We start from the raw sequence: 16,940 nt of genomic DNA, 5'->3' as shown, positions 1-16,940 counted from the left end.
AAAATACGAGCAAAAAATGGGCAAAAAATCACGATCCAGATCTAGATTCAAAATGGCGCATCACTAATGGCGCATCACAGGACAGTGCGCCATTAGTATGCCGCGGTTACTAATGGCGCATCCAGTTGTGGTGCGCCATTAGTATCCAAAGCACCTGGGTATACATGGCCCCTGGGAGGCATACTAATGGCACACCGTGGCCTATACTAATGGCGTGCTAGTAATGGCGCACCGGTGATGCGCCATTAATGGCCAAATTAGGTGCGCCATTAGTAGCGGTTTTTCTAGTAGTGGAAGACCAACTTAGAGCCTCTACAACCACAATTGCTTGATTCGGTTACTCATACGTCCGCGGATGTGCCTGGTCAGTGTCATGGCACGTCTATTTTGGATCCTCATTTTTCTTGCGAAACAACCACACTTCTCATATTATCCTCATATTGTCCGGTCACGTGCATATGATTGGTGAAGAGGAAGACAATGAAGAGAAAGAAAGAATAAAGAAAGAGAAAAAGAAGTCCGTGGTTCGCCAAATCCTATGTAGCACCTTGCCTGGGCACGCCCGAAGATCCCTACATATCCTCCATGTATATGGCTTGGATATGGGGATTTGTGGACTGCTCGAACATGTCCGGACAAAATGAAGATTACAGTTGGATGGTTTTTAAACTTCTTTCTTCTGTCTAAACAGTGACTGGGCTGTCCGATGGGACGTTGTAGGGCTCCGGTTGCACACGTGAAGTACCCATGGGTATATCTACTTGCACACTCTCAAAAATACACGTGCAGCACGCATGCAGGGGACGCAGCAAGGCCAGCAAAGCAGCAGGCGTGAAGAGAGAAAATTGCAGAAACCACCTATTTCTGGTGTTAGTGTTGCACAAAACATCTATTTTACAGGTTTGTTGCACAAAACATCGCATATTGGGGCAATTCGTTGCAGTTAGCTCTAATCCATGATTTGTGTGTGTTAACATGATTGCAAACAAGTGGGTCTAGTGTGTAGGTGCACCGGTGGCAAAAAAACCAGTCACATCAATAGCCAACTAGAACTATCAATATCTCACAATCCTTTGCTCGAATTGAGCTGAATTTTCCTTAAAATATTAGTGAGTGCATGTATGATTTATTGGGAGTTATTTTTGCATTTAAAAAAATATTAATTTGAGAAAAATATTGAACGAGCCAACTAACGTTGCAAATATCTCACAAACTATTGGTCCAAATGAGCTGTGTTTTTTTCAGAATAGTATTGGATACAGGTGTGATTTACTGAAATTGTTTCGCGTTTCTTTTGAAAATTTTAAATTTTGAGTAAAGAAATATACGAGCCAATATAAACTACCAATATCTCATTATAATGTGATCCAAATCAGCTGAAACTTTCTAGATTCATCACTAGTTACATCTAACTAGTACCACACCACAAACTTTTGAATGACAAAACATAAGATTGCTAGACAAATCTGAAAAGATTCATAAATAGCCACAATATTCATAAAATAAGATCAGTAGCACCAAAACATGGATGATATTGTTGCCATTGGGCTTTAGCATCCAAGTAGTCGCCATATGGCCATTACAGACATCATCAAGTCTCACACACCAAAATATTACCGCCATGGGGTTTTATTATCCAAATACATCCCAAGTTGCAGTATAGGCATCACGTACTAATATACGGTATTCAGTCTTGTCGAGGCTGGACTTGAAGTGAAGTAGGAATACGCTTTGTTGCTTTCTTATCCTCGCCGCCATTTTTCTGACACCAGTGTACTTACAAACTAGACCCAATTGTCAGAAATCATGTCGACACATTCAAATGGTGGATTAGACCTAGCTGTGAATTACCCCAATATATGGTGTTTTGTGCAACAAACCTATAAAATAGGTGTTATGTGCAACACTAGCACCAAAAGTAGGTGGTTTGTGCAATTTCCTCGGGTGAAGAGTATTCTGCTATGAAGAATCAATCCGGTTGAGTGCACGTGACCTGATTTGAGGGAGGGAGCCGGACGTTTATGTGCTGAGGTACTCGCCGTGACATCTATGCAGTGGTCAGCCAAGAATTTGTATGCAGCAGATTGGTTTCAGAAAAGCAAAAGTCCAAAACTTTTGTCCTCGTCTTCATCTATTGCTAGTGATCCTAGCTAGATATACCTATAAAAGGGGACGACTCCTCCCGTCTGCGTGAATACTTAAATCATCCTCACAAGAAGTCACAACTCGCAAGTGATAGCTAGCCATGGAGGTAGAGCAATGGCGACGGAGAGAACAGCTACGCCACCAACTCCAGACTCCAAGTAACTACCGTCCCATGCATGCATGCTTGTTCTCCTTCAGCTGCTTTGTTCTAGGTTGAACTACCTGTACTGAATATTTCCGTTAAGAAATTAATGGAATTTGTTGTGAGCCCGGTTGGGGGAAAAAGTGCATGCATTTATTGCCTTTTGCGTCCAGAGGGTGCTCGATCGATTAATTAATTTGTTACTCCCGCCCGAGCAGGAGAAGGCCATGCTTGAGACCAGGCCGGTGCTCCAGGGCGCCGTGGTGGAGCTGTACAGGTCACTGCCGGACAAGAGCACCATGGTCGTCGCCGACCTAGGCTGCTCGTCAGGGCCGAACACGCTGCTGCTTGTGTCGGAGGTCATCGGTACAATCTCCGACCACAACCGGTAAGAAGAGCAGGAGCAGCGCCCTCCTGCCGCAGCCATGGAGTTGCAGTTCTTCCTCAACGACCTGCCGGGGAACGACTTCAACCTCGTCTTCAGGTCGCTGGATCGGCTGCAGGAGCTCACCGCCGATAGGAGGCTGCAATACTACGTGGCCGGGATGCCGGGTTCTTTCTACACCAGGCTGTTCCCATGCCGGAGTGTCCACCTCTTCCATTCCTCCTACTCCCTCATGTGGAGGTCCAAGGTGCGTGCGTACAAACCAGTTCGAGGCATTGTTTGAGCTCAAGTGAAACCCGTGTTAAAACTGCTTGAGAATCTCTTCAACAAACTCACATGATTTACTCACTCATTTCTTAGCAAGAGAAAAAAATTAATATACTTTTCCAAACAATCATGTCTTGCCACAAGGTGCAAGAAGCCAACTGCGACTAGAGAAACGAGAGGAATGTAAACTCTAGAATGTAATTACATGTTATCCCTTATTTTTTTCTCTATACTTGCTACTCCCTCCGTTCCAAAATATAGTGTGTTCTCGGTTTCCGCACTTCAACTTTGAACATAAATTTAATCAACCAGACCGATTGCGGCAGGAGCAAAAATTATATCAATGAATTCGTATTCAAAAGAAGTTTTCAATTATATAATTTTTGCTCCCGCCACAGTCGATCTTGTTGGTTAAATTTATGGTCAAAGTTGAACCTCGGGAAATGCGGGCGCGCTATATTTTTTTTTAGAAAAGGAGGGAGTACCAGAATTAGTTTCGAGAAATATGCTGACCATGACGTTATAGATGGCTATCCATTGTCCTTATATCGAAAAGGAGGGTATCCCATGTTTTGCTACTTGCTATGTAAGATGATCTTAAGAGAATAATGAAGTGCATGCGATGGACAAACTGAAGTGTGGGTGGATTAAATGCCAAGAGCTAGCCAAAATCCAACTCATCCAGCTACAATTCCCTGGTGAAATTTAATTCAAACGATAATCCAAACTTTGAGAGAAGATAAATACTAAGGAATATTGGTTGTTGAACTTGAAAGAAAGAAGCCACTTTTAGGGATCAAGTGCATTAGCCAATGACTAATTATCCTGGTGCAGAAGTTGTCACTGGTCGCTACCATTCATTACGGTTCATATCAGTTCAGTTACCGTGGTTTTGTTACATCGGGGGAGAAAAAGGTATTTCAAATCCTACAAAAATCAATTTTACGTATACATATGGACATATATATAGCACGTATGTATAAAGTTTAACATATTACTGTATGTCTTTTCTGCTGTAGCTTGCACACAAGAAAACAAATGTGTCGATCAAAGATTGACTTACTATTTGTGCAAATTTGTATTTCTTCATGTCTCTTATTAACATATTTTTGAATAACATTGTGCATAGATGCAATATATATTCATGGGGTTTTGGAAATTTTAAAGAAAAATAAATTTGTACATACCAGTATATTGATTTTGTCCAACTAATCACATAACTATATCAATTCCTTTATGGCTTCCAAAGGTACCGGATGAGCTTTCAAGAGGTGCTTACCTGAATGAAGAGAGCATCTACATTGGCAAGAGTACTCCTCCAGCTGTGATAAAACTATACCAAGAAGAGTACCATAAGGACCTGTCTTTGTTCCTGACGCTGCGATTCAATGAACTTGTACGTGGTGGGCATATGGTTCTAACATTTCTAGGCAGAAAGAGCAAAGACATGTTGTTACATGGTGAAGCAAGCAGCATGTGGGACTTGCTCGCCCAAGCACTTCTCTCTCTTGTGCTGAAGGTATGCTCTATAATGTGCTGACTGAATGCTAATTCGTATATATATCTCCTAGTGCTATCTTATGAATGAAGGACTTGGAAGCAGCTAATAGGCTGTCACCCGCCCGAATCTTCCCCAATGATCATTTTCCAACAGCGTTGCTAATGAGACATGAGTGGTTCGACCAAGTGAGAGACCAGAACGGCCGCATCCCTTTTCAACTCAACGTAGAGACAAATTGAACCGGGAAAAGAGAAAAGAAGGATTGTCTCGACGAATATTCTTTAAATTTTTATGATTCCATCATAGGTAGCTTGAAATCATAAGCTCGACTTTCAGAAATTAGAGCTTTCAACAAATTCTAAACTTCCAAAATAGTGCGGCAAATTTCCAAGATTTCTTATGAGCCTCTACGAGACACAACTTCCATAAATTACAAGAAACTACTCTAGAAATTTCTCATAAACTTTCAGAATAGTAAAAGATCAAATGGTTTTCAAAGATTTTGGGTCGAACTATCCAAATATTAAAACATCATTATCTAATAAAATTTCAAAAAATTCATGTGAACTTCTAGAGTTTACAATAACTGGAAGAAAATAAAATTATATATGCCACCTTCTACAGTCTCTGGCCCAATGATAACAATAGGCATGATAGCTATAACGATATGGTATGGTAGCTGAAGGCCACATGCGGGTTAAGAGCACGAATTGGTGACGTCTGTGAAACTTGGACACGTAGTGGAGGCAGAGGACGTGATACTCTAATGCCTAGCTAGCAGTGGGAGCGGCCAATCTCAATAACATTATATTTAGGCATGACAGCTAATGGATAAAGGCGGCAGAGGGTCCTTCCATGGAGCGCTGGAACCTATACGGTTGGAAACAATGTAAAGGGTGGTGCCCAAATGAATTGTTGGAGCCACGTATAGCACACATCGCTGAGGAGAAATAGAAGTGTGTCCAAGTCTGCATGGTCTAAAGTTATTGTGACTACGGGTATCCATCTACGAGATATCTTGGGAGGAAAACTATTTATATTTAGCATCTTAAAACATGCATATGAATTCATACAAACTTTGAAAAAAAGTACTATTTTTCTGCAACGTGTGGCAGGGCCTTGTGGAGAAGGAGAAGCTGGTCTCTTTCAACCTTCCATTTTATGCGCCATCTATGGACGAAGTGAAGGCTGTGGTTGAGGAGAACAATCTCTTCAATGTGGAACACATGAGTGTGTTTGAATCAAGCTGGGATCCACAAGACGACGACACAAACGATGATGTCGTGTTGGGCTGCAGCAGTAGTGGGTTGAATGTTGCCAGGTGCATAAGGGCGGTGGCGGAACCGCTGATTAAGAAACACTTCGGAGAGGCCATTCTTGATGATCTGTTTATGGTTTATGCCAGCATGATTTCAAAGCACCTCAAGAAAGCGAAGGCCAAGTATCCTATAATTATCATCTATTTGAAGGCCAAGCACTAAGAAATACTTCTCAAGTGTCAATTTGAATAAATGCGGGGAGTTCAGTATTTCCGGTCCATCACATATTATATGTAAAATATGTTTTGTTAATATTTTGTGCGTATGGAAAAGGATGTTTCCTTGTCAATTCCATGAATTTTATGGCAAGCAAGTACGCTAGAAACCCTGCCATTTAATATGTAAAAAAAATGTTTAGATGATATTGTATAAGAATAAGAATGTATGGCTTAGTTGGCTACATGGAAAAGACATTTGTCTAATTTTATGCATATTCTGTTTGTGCAAAGGCCAAGATTTGAGGATCCTCATTTGTCAACCCCTACCGAAGAGATTGTTTTTCTTTTTTCAAAATGGTTGCTGAGTTAATTAGAGAAAACCAAGCGAAAACCAGATTGCCTAGTTAATTATGAAGAACCGGACTAAAACTATCACAAACGCTGAGCTGCACACATAAGAAATCCCATGCACAAAGCTCGAAAGAGGGCCCCAACGAGACAGCACGTGTGCGCCATCGTGATCCCTCCTCCACTAGAGGCATCATCGCCACCCCTAAACTCTGAGCAAACAACTCTGACTTCGCCGTCAGCATTGTTGACACAATCCACATCATCGCGGACGCGTGAAGCTCCATGAAGATCTGGGCAAAACACAGCCACATGCTGCAAAATAGCGCAACTCCGACTCTGACGGAGAACTCTGAAGAACAAATCTAGGCACGATTGGTGCCGCAGAAGATCATCTAACGGGCCACCTACAGCCCGTATACCAGAGGGCTCCGCTCCAGCAGCTTCGACTCCACAACAACCAAAAAACGGAGGCAATACCAAAGACACACCGAAGAAGAAACGACTACTACAACCATTGCTGCCTCACCGACATCGCTCCCACCTTCATCCTTGTCACAAAAGTATGAACTCCACAATCGCCACAAACCACCAGTCACGCTTGCTGATGTAGAGCTCCGAGACAAGGCCCCCAAGTAGAAAAACGACACACCAATGTGCCACCATCGTCGGAACACAAAATGAAGGGTTTCATCTAGAGAGGACGCGACGGCCGGATCCGTGCAGGAGGGGTGCGGCAGCAAATAAGTGATGCCTCCAGGGAGGTCTACGACGGCCACGGCCACCGCCATTGCTGGTGACGGCATAAGGTCGAGACAAGGTCTTCACCCCAGCTCCCACAACACCTCGGTCGCACATCATCCCGCACCGGTGCCAGCAAGCCTACCAACTGTCACCGCCAACAAAGTTGTCCATCTTGGAAGAGGCACCGAGACCGTCGGAGCCAACCGCACCTCGCGGAGCTAACCGGCGGTCAACCTCCAACGAGATGGTCCACCACACCACTCCTGCTGCCACCACGGAACAGGCCACATTGCAGCCAACGTAGCCACCCGCACCATGCGGAAGCCACGGCCGGCCCTCTGGCCACGCAAGCCAGCAGCTTCGCCAATGCCTGACCAAAGTGGGACCACTACCAATAATCCTATACTCACGGGCAAACAACGGGACTTTATAGAGGCCTTAGTGCAAATTAACTTCTCCGCCCCCTGAGTTTCAGGGAGGGTGGGACCCTTCCTCCCTTTAATCCAAATCAAATGATGACACGTGACAGTCCCTGAAACCTGTAATAGCAAAGTCCGATTTTTACCGTCCACTAACACAACGCTCTGTGGCGGCCTTGAGCGCCAATGACTTGACGCACGCGAAGCACTGGTGGTAGAGCTCGACCTGGGCTTGAAGCATCTCGTGATCTCCTTGGTGGTCATGGCGAGCTCGTCTTGTTCGTTGAGCGCCGCCATGGTATTCTGTTCTAGCCAGCTAGCTAGACTAATTTATACTATAGATCGAAAAAGTCTGATCAGCAGACGCTATCTAATCATTGTCTTCCCGGCGTATCAACGGTTCGGACGCTCCACCTTGTCGCCCTCACTTGTTCGCAGCCACACAAGTTTGTTTGTGGCTGTCCGAGCGTTGCAACCAAACATACAGTGACACCCTCACATGTAGCTAGTCCGTCAGTCCATCCTGTAGCACGATAATTTTGATCCGAACACGGCCAAATTGTTCGTTTGATGTTTCTTTTGAATAAATTATGTAGTCTTGACGGAACACATATCTGTTCCCATGTTAGAAGATGTGCTAGCACTACTGGAATTTTTGTATACGCCAGGTGCGAGGCTCTTCGCCGAGAGCCAAATCACGGACACTCGGCAAAGTAACATACGCCGAGAGGGCCTCTCGGCAACTGGAACAACTTAGCAGACACAGGATATTGCCAAGAGTAGACCTCGGCAAAAGGAGAACACTCGCCAAAGGCACAATTTGCCGAGAGCCAAGCAGCCGCCGCACGACAAAGTTTTGCCACGTGGCACATCCGGCGGCGACTGACGGCACAGTGACTTCTTTGCCGAGAATGGCTCTCGGTAAAGATTAGGCTCTCGGCAAACTTTAGTCCCACCTCGCCAAGGGATAAGCAACATGACCCATTTAAATAGTCAGATAGTCCAGATGCAGTAAGCTTTGGTCTTCATTACACCCCTATTAAGGAGATGAACCATCACTATGAATCTTCACTTGTTCCTTGCAGAGAGGATTCACAGTGATATGCCATCTTCCAATGATGGATGCCGACGCTTTTTGTTAAATCAATTACTATTATTCTTTAGTCTTTCATCCATCTCGGGCCCCCGCATTTTTCATGCATAGGCCTTCTGCAGACGAGGGAGGGGCAGGCCGTGCCACCGGGCCCCCACTTGGTGAGCTTTCCTCTCCCCAATGAATGGATGAATGCTATATGAGTGCTTGGATGCTATCATGGATTAATTTTTTGTAGTTGTTTTTTATTTAGTAATTCCTATATAGTAGTTTATGTAGATGTTTTTATGTACTATTTTTCATAGTACTTTGCATGTATGCTAGACGGGTTCTATGGATGAATGCTATATGGGTGCTATGGATGATTATATTGATTTTGGTAGTAGTTTGTCTGTATTCATTTTTATCTTGAGTGAGTGTTGATCGTATTTAACAGATAAGAGATGTTTTCAGTGGAATGCTACCGACTGTTGCCGTAGGGGGTCACACTTCCTCTGCTCCTCCTCTGCGATCTTTGTAAATCAGGAGGATCAGAGGAAGAGCGACCATCACCAACAATCGATAAGAGTTGTTCTTGGAGGAAGAAAATCAACTTTTGCCGATGGTGGTCAATCTGGGTGAATTTGTCATGTGATATATAGTTGTCATGCACGATGGACTCACCCAGCTTGACTGTCACCAAAAGACAAAATATCCGTGAGAGAGTGTCCACCATATATACCGCCACCAGAAAGAGTGTCCACCATATATACGTGAGAGAGTGTAGATGAGAGTCGTTCTTTGAGGAAGAAAATCGACTTTTTCCGATGGCGGTCGACCTGTGCGAGTTCGTCATGTGATATACATTTTTCACGCAAGATGGACTCACCCAGCTCGACCATCATTGAAAGTCGAAATATCTGTGAGAGAGTATCCACCATGATTAATTGGCTTATAAGTAATCTTTGATGTTTGATTCTTATGCTCTTTTTTATTATGTGATGAAAGGTGTTAGCACCGATAGATTTCACGGCTATGGCTTCCTCCGATGACGCAGCTTCCATTAGAGTCGACTCCGCGGTCAAGGAGAAGCGTGCGGAGGACCTCTTAGCGGCGCTCATTGAGAAGAACCAGCAGCTGATCCTAATAAAGTATTTTGAGGATCTAGCCAAGAAGAATCCGCTAGCTAAGGAGAGGAAGGCCCCACCATGTAAGGAGAGTGACGACCCGGTGCCATTGAGTCCACCCACCATCATTCCTGACGACGCTTGGTCCTCCACTGTGGGGGGATGACCCCATGTGCGCTGACTCCATGATCACTGGTTTCACGACTACATATCACAGTAGTCCACCTAGATAGTTTGATGTTAATTTAGTGATATAGTTATTGCTACCGGTGTAGATTACGTGTTTTGATTTTATTGTATTCTCTATACTCGATGTAATTTTCTTAAAATTGTTTCTATTCACATTGTTTTTGATTAACCATACAGGAAGGATTTTGCTATAGGACAAATAAACATAGACAATAAATCTTACATATGAGTTTGGATAATTTAAAAAATTATGATGTTTCCAATGCACGTGTGCAGGCGGCCATGGGAGTTAGATAATGTTTGAACAAGACACTTTTTTCAACTGTCACTGGCTAATTAGCTTCCTATATTGAGGGGTATTCTAGTGAGATGCCTCTGGTGCTGGGGAAGAGAAGAAGAGATCTGGGTTCTCCTGGTGTACAGTTTTGGGATATGCCTTTTGATGTGTAAAAGAAGGCTGACAATCAGGACAATAAACTGTATGCTATGACCTTGTCACATGAAAAGCAGCCCAAAGATTTAATTTCCCCATTACAAACAATGATTCATTTCTTCCATTACTAACAAATAAATATCTTGATATATGAACATTTTAACTTTCATACATTGATGTATTTGCATAAATTCCTATCATTTCATCACCAAATTGATGGGAACGACAATACTTTTTTTTTAAACGGAACGGCAATACTCACATGATCTATTAAAACCTTCGAAGTATAAGCCGGAAAAAGAGGTAGTACAAACTAATAAATTATTCTTCGGGGGAGATCCTTGCCAAAAGGCCGAGAAAGGTATAATGTAGATGGTCCTTAATGTACAGGTAAAGTCCTAACTATATATATTAAAGTTTATCCTTGGTTTCATACTTCTGACGAAAACAAAAACAAAATTTTAATATAGTGTTAGCATTTAACAAGTGGACTGAGTTGCTTAGTTAGTTCCGTTACTTGCAGTAGAACCTATCCGCCTGGTTTCAGGTCCTGAACTTCGCATGGGTGCTAGCATTGGAGATAGATTCTCAAAATTTCAGAATTATTCTTTCAAATATTGTAATTAAGGCTTAAAGTACATCCAAAGAAGGTGAGCCATGTTTTTTTAGGGGAAGTGAGCAGTGTTTAGGACGTTAAGATAACACTAAAAAACAAAATCCTTATTCAGAATTGTAGCACAACGTCATCTATGTTAATGCAATATCTGTCCACCAAAAAAGATCATGAATCGACCATACTTTTGTTTCAAATATTTATAATTCATTACAAATATATTAATATAAAAAATATTAACCATCTAGATGTTTGAATTCAGCGATGTTCATCTAGCAAAAGTAATTTAAGATTGTTATGCATGTGCATCATGATAAATGAATCATATGGTTTAACTATTTTATTTTTTGAAAAAGGCAAGGCAAGCCTCCTGTCTCTCCATTCTCTGGGGCATAAAATATTATCTTTTTTAACGGTCGAACTCCTTCTCGAAAAAATTAAAGGTTGAACTAGTCTACTTACAAAAAGAATAGAAATGGGAATAACATATGTTCCCGCAACAACCGGTGTTTCCAATCGCCATGACAAATCAATCCGTGGAAAAAATTCACTACCATATTTCATCACAAGCTGGCTTCTAATAGAAAACGAATCCCTGACCCACTAGTGACTATGATGGACCGTCATCCGTCATTCCCGCCGATCGATCAATGGAAAAGGGAAGGGGGAGATGCAAACGGCAGATTGGACAATAACAACGAGCAGTATCCATGTCTACATCCATCTACCACCACTTCGAAGCGAAGCCAAGGACCATGGTCGACACCAATCTGGGAAGGGACGTCTCCAAGCTGGCTTAGTCATGACTAAAGCCACACTGGTCCTATCCACCGCTAACCACTATGATTCACAAGCAATTGCTACAGTCGTTGGTTTCTCTTACCAGCTCCTATGAAAATCACTGGATACCCCGCCGGATGATGCGGTTTGAAACTGTGTCGGTATTTTCGTAAATAGGAAGGGATAATGCCTTACAGCTACAGTAGGTATTTTCTTCAGTTATAAAACCAAAGTTATCAATACAGTAGGAGAACCAAGCAACACTATGTAAATATTACCTGCACACAAAGAACAAATACTTGAAACGCGACGCATAAGAGGGGTTGGCAATCCCTCCTCGGTAAAAAGATATATAAATTTGTATGAGTTTGGATAGATAGATCTTGATGAAACACGAAATAAAAAAAAAGTGCAGCAAGGTATTTTTGGATTTTTGGAAATATAGATCTGAAAATAATATTGCAAAAGATAGAAGATAGAAGATCGAAAAGCAAATATGATAAAACATCGGACCGAGGGCCGTAGATTTCACTAGTGACTTCTCTCGAGAAAATATGATACGGTGGGTAAACAAATTACTGTTAGGCAATTGATAGAAGATCAAATAATTATGACGATATCCATAGCAATGATCATGAATATAGGCATCACGTTCAAAATTAGTAGACCGAAACGATTCTGTATCTACTACTATTACTCCACACATCGACCGCAATCCAGCATGCATCTAGTGTATTATGTTAGAACTCAGAGAAGCGTAACCATGTCAAAACTCAGAGAAGCGCTACGACTGGAGGAGATATGGTTGAAAAACCGTTCTCGGGTCCCCTGGCAACGTGAAGGGGATCGGAATACGACTTATTTTTAGGCGCAAGCAAAGCAACATAAATGTATTAACAAGATCGCAAACCTGCAGCGATCGGATGGCTCGGTTTGCGCCTCGGGAGATGAAGATAAGGAGGAAATTCTTGCTATGAAGCACTGTACACCTCCCAAGGTTTCAGCAATAGTGATGATCTGTTATCACATGTACCCAGTCGGGTCACACCGGACATGAATGACTTGCTGTGTAAACCGTACGAAGCCTCGGAGATAACCACTGCACTATTTCAAATGGCGTCGTCGAAAGTGCCCGGGGTAGACGGATTCACTGCGGGGTTTTATCAGCGCCATTGGAACTTATTGAAAGATGACATAATTCTGGCAGTGCTTGATTTCCTGAATGGTGGTGAACTACTAGCTGGACTAAATGACACTTCCATTACGTTAATTCCAAAGGTACGTCATCCACAGAGTATTTCACGACGGTGCACGACTATCTCGGTTACGGATATCTTGCGGGGCAGGTGGTCCACGGATTTTCTGGATGCGTCAGGTGCATGGATGACACAACGTATCGCCAGCTAGATAGAGATCCTGGGTCTTCGAAAACCGTGTTCATGGGACATCGAAGGTGGCTTCGCGACGATGACCCGTGGAGGAAACGCAAGGATCTGTTCGATGGTGAAACCGAACTCCGAAGACGCCCGCGTACGAGGAGCGGCGAGGAAATAGACGGGCTGTTGAAAAATTGGAAAGATTGCCCACTACCGGGAAAGAAGCAAAAGGCGCCAGAGCCGGGAAAGAAGCGAAAGGCGCCAGAGCCGCTGCTGAAGGTATGGAAAACGAGGTCTGTTTTCTGGGACTTGCTGTACTAGAAGATCCACTGTGTGCCTCACAGCCTTGATGCCATGCATATGACGAAAACGTGTGCGAGCGTCTGCTTGGTACCCTGCTCAACATGCCAGAGAGGACCAAATATGGGCCGAAAGCAAGGACAGACTTGAAATCAATGGGCATCAAGCAGGAGCTTCACGCTAATGATGATGATGATGATGATGATGATGATGATGATGAGGCGAAGCAGGACATAGAAAGTCGTCGCAAAGGCAAAAAGGCCAAGAAGACCGGAAATGACTACCCTCCCGCGTGCTTCACTCTAAGTCAGGAGGAGATCGAGCAGATTTTCACCTGCCTCGTAGGAGTAAAACTTCCTTACGGTTACGCGGGGAAGATAAGCACATACCTAGACCCAGCGAAGGAGAAGTTCAGCGGGATGAAGTCTCACGACTGTCACGTGCTAATGACGCGGATACTTCCAGTTGCAATCGGTGGGATCATGGACGCGCACGTCCGTGAAACGCTATTTGGCCTATGCAACTTTTTTGACGTCATCTCTCGGAAGTCGGTTGACGTGAGGCAACTCAGAAGGCTACATGAAGAGATCGTGGTGATACTATGCAAGCTTGGGATGTACTTCCCGCCCGCATTCTTCGATGTTATGGTGCATCTGCTGTCCATATCGTGGAGGATATTATCCAACTCGGGCCGACGTTCCTGCACAACATGATGCCGTTCGAAAGGATGAATGGTGTCATCAAAGAATATGTTCGCAACATGTCACGTCCAGAGGGAAGTATAGCTAGGGGCTTTCTGACCAAAGAGTGCATCTCCTACTGCACGAATTATCTAGGCATCGAGAACCCCGTTGGTCTGCCCGTCAACAGGCACCTCAGCAGGCTCGCTGGATGGGGTCACCATGAGGGTCGCCGTGAAATGCATGTCGACTTTGAGGGTCGACTCGCTGACTTTGAAAGAGCAAACCTAGTCGTGCTACAACACATAGACGTGGTCGATCCTTGGGTGGTAGAGCACAAAACCTTTACATGAGGATGACCGAGGCCAACAGAGGACGGACGAAGATATAATCAAAGAGCACAACTCATGTTTCACGCGTTGGTTCAAGCAGAAGCTTCTGTCATACCCTTTACATGAGGATTCTTCCGCGGAAGAACAACTCATATTCCCCTTGTCACAGGGTGCCGAGCACAACCTGATGACCTATGAGGCATACGATATCAATGGCTACACATTCTACACCGAGGACAAGGACATGAAGAGCGATGGTTATCAGAACTCCGGGGTAACGATGGAATCCTACACCGGTAACGACAAGGACAGATACTACGGAAGGATCGAGGAGATCTGTGAGCTGAGCTACGCTGGAGAGAAGGTCCCGATGTTCCGTGTCAGATAGGCCAAGAGCGTCCTAAAAGAAGACCGGTATTTCACCACCATGATTATACCCGAAGCCAAATCCAAGACCGCGGGCGCAAACGTCACCGCGAAAAATGAGCCATGGGTACTGGCTTCACAAGTGGACCAATGCTTCTTCATTACCGACACGTCAAAGCCCAGTCGTGTTGTCGTGAGAGAAGCAAACACTACAAGAAACCTGTTAATCCATGATGGATTTCCGGTGACAATATTGAAAACTGTCATGAACAGCCTGGTACAGCCCCGCAAGCCCGCTGAAAGCCCACCTAACCGTTCCCGTATAAAATGAGAACCCTAATCCTCATCGGCCTCCTCTCTCCCTACGCAGCCCCCTCCCTCATCTCCCGCACCACGCCGCCACTCATCGCCTCTTTGCCTCCCTCCTGCCATAGCTCGCCGCTGGCCCTTGCCCTCCCTCCCCCTCACCTCGCAGCTCTGGCAACTACCAGATCTGCCGCATCCCCCACCCATACATCCCTCTCGCAACACATATCTCTCCCTGGTGCAACCACTCACGCCGAGACCAAATGCCCGACGATTCCGACAACGTCCATCACCAGGAGTTGTTCTCTGACCCCTTCGTCCTCCAGTCCGGCTGGATCTGTCGCTCCCGGTATCTGGCGCTCGCCCGCGACCCCTAGCCATGGCTAGGGTTTTGGCTGCAGCATCATATCCAACGCTGCACATCTCCGGCGGCTCCTCTTCTTCCAAACTACGCCTCTCCGGCAGCTCCTCTCTGTCCACACCGCCCCCTTGGAAATCACCTTGTGGGCTGCACGGTGCTGTCGCTGTCCAACATCCAGTGGCGGGCGACCAACCCCTGGGCCGCCGTCGGGAATACCTTCTTCTCTACCAAGGTTAGCCCCTCGTCTGACCCAGATCACACTAACTCGTCCCTGATGCCCCCCGACCCACCTCTCTTGATTTGGTCTGATCCCCCTGTGCGTGCGTGTAGGAAGTATTTGAGAGCCCCGCTGTTTGCGATCTGTTTATGAGTACTTGGCATTCAAGGAGCAGACTGTCGATGAGCAGTAAGTTTCAAGACGAAATCTTAGCAGTTGTAGCTAAATTGTTCATTCTACTTGTAGTGAATAACCTTATGAATTCATTCTCTCTGTCTTGACAAAAGTTCCAGCAGGAAATTTGTGCTTGTGCTTGATTGACCCACTACTCTACATTCTGTCTTTGGGTTCAGAGTGTGTTGTTGACTCTCCCGATTGATGGCCTTTTTTTTAATGGCGGATGTATTTGAGGGAGGTAGTGAGTAATATACCAAGTTACAATCTTATGAGTTTTTTCCCAATCGCTATATACTATAGTGCTTATTCTAGTTGCAATGCTAGATTCTTTGGTGCCAATTGGTTTAGCCAATCCGTTAATCCTTTTTGTTCCTATATAGATAGTACTTAATGATGCACGCGTATTTCGACAGTCGCTTCACCTCTGTTCCTATATAGATTGATAACAAACACTACAAGAAATCTGTTAATACATGACGGATCTTGTCTGTCACGGATCAGTGCAAAACTGTCATGGGTGCCCATCCTTGACGGATTTGTAATCCGTCATGTATATCGCGTCATAGTTTCATATTGTACCTTCCATGACAGTTCTTGGCCGTCATGGATATGCCCCTGGCCCGCCCAAGCCCAAACCTCTATGACAGAATAATCCGTCATAGATTAACGCCATGTAGGCGCCACATAGGATTTTCAATTGACCTAATTGAATGACGTGGCTGCCTACGTGGATACTATTTTCCGTCACTAAATTTGGTTGAGCCCATTTCTTCTCGCCCAACATTGACCCAATACGTTTTTAGCATAATATGTTTCACAAATCCTAATGCTAATTTTGGCCCAACAAAGAGTATTTGCAAAGTGTCAAACATTAGGTTTATTTGATATGCTGCCAGCCATAATTATGTATCTACAACATAGCAGTTTACAAAATCCTTTATGAAATGATAACTAACAACATAGATTCACAAAAATAAATTACACAAAAGGGTTAAGAACTAGTACAATCCATTTTACATGAACATAACATATAAACTATTGAGGTTGTCATTCATGCTCTCGCGGTCAACGCTCTTGATGTCAACTTATATGTCGTGGCTGATTGTGATGTGCAGCACCAAGTAGCCCGCGATATGATCATACCTAGCATATTTACAAGAATATTAGACATATGTAGATACAC

General features: G+C 44.2%; 1 protein-coding gene across 2 annotated transcripts; it reads left to right on the top strand.

The window, feature by feature from the left end:
- The first annotated feature begins 2,179 nt into the window (after positions 1-2,179).
- On the top strand, positions 2,180-6,168 carry LOC119292318 (anthranilate O-methyltransferase 1-like). 2 transcript variants are annotated; one of them, XM_037571164.1, is made up of 5 exons: positions 2,180-2,303; positions 2,506-2,919; positions 3,774-3,854; positions 4,189-4,458; positions 5,556-6,168. In XM_037571164.1, exons 2-5 carry the CDS (start codon positions 2,713-2,715, stop codon positions 5,919-5,921), a joined length of 924 nt encoding a protein of 307 aa, XP_037427061.1. In that variant the 5' UTR covers positions 2,180-2,303; positions 2,506-2,712; the 3' UTR covers positions 5,922-6,168. The 2 variants fall into 2 exon arrangements, with proteins under 2 accessions (XP_037427061.1, XP_037427068.1); XM_037571171.1 differs by lacking the exon at positions 3,774-3,854.
- Positions 6,169-16,940: the final 10,772 nt, after the last annotated feature.

The sequence above is a fragment of the Triticum dicoccoides genome, chromosome 1A, assembly GCF_002162155.2.
Source record: "Triticum dicoccoides isolate Atlit2015 ecotype Zavitan chromosome 1A, WEW_v2.0, whole genome shotgun sequence".
NCBI classification, from domain to species: domain Eukaryota; kingdom Viridiplantae; phylum Streptophyta; class Magnoliopsida; order Poales; family Poaceae; genus Triticum; species Triticum dicoccoides.
The sequence above is the reverse complement of the archived record's forward strand: the minus strand, read 5'-3'. Positions and strand labels throughout refer to the sequence as shown.

Coding starts and splice junctions, on each gene's coding strand:
- LOC119292318 (XM_037571164.1), top strand. CDS start 2,713: ATGGAGTTGCAGTTCTTCCTCAACGACCTGCCGGGGAACGACTTCAAC. Junction 3,855..4,188: donor TTACATCGGGGGAGAAAAAG/GTATTTCAAATC, acceptor TGGCTTCCAAAG/GTACCGGATGAGCTTTCAAG. Junction 4,459..5,555: donor TTCTCTCTCTTGTGCTGAAG/GTATGCTCTATA, acceptor AACGTGTGGCAG/GGCCTTGTGGAGAAGGAGAA.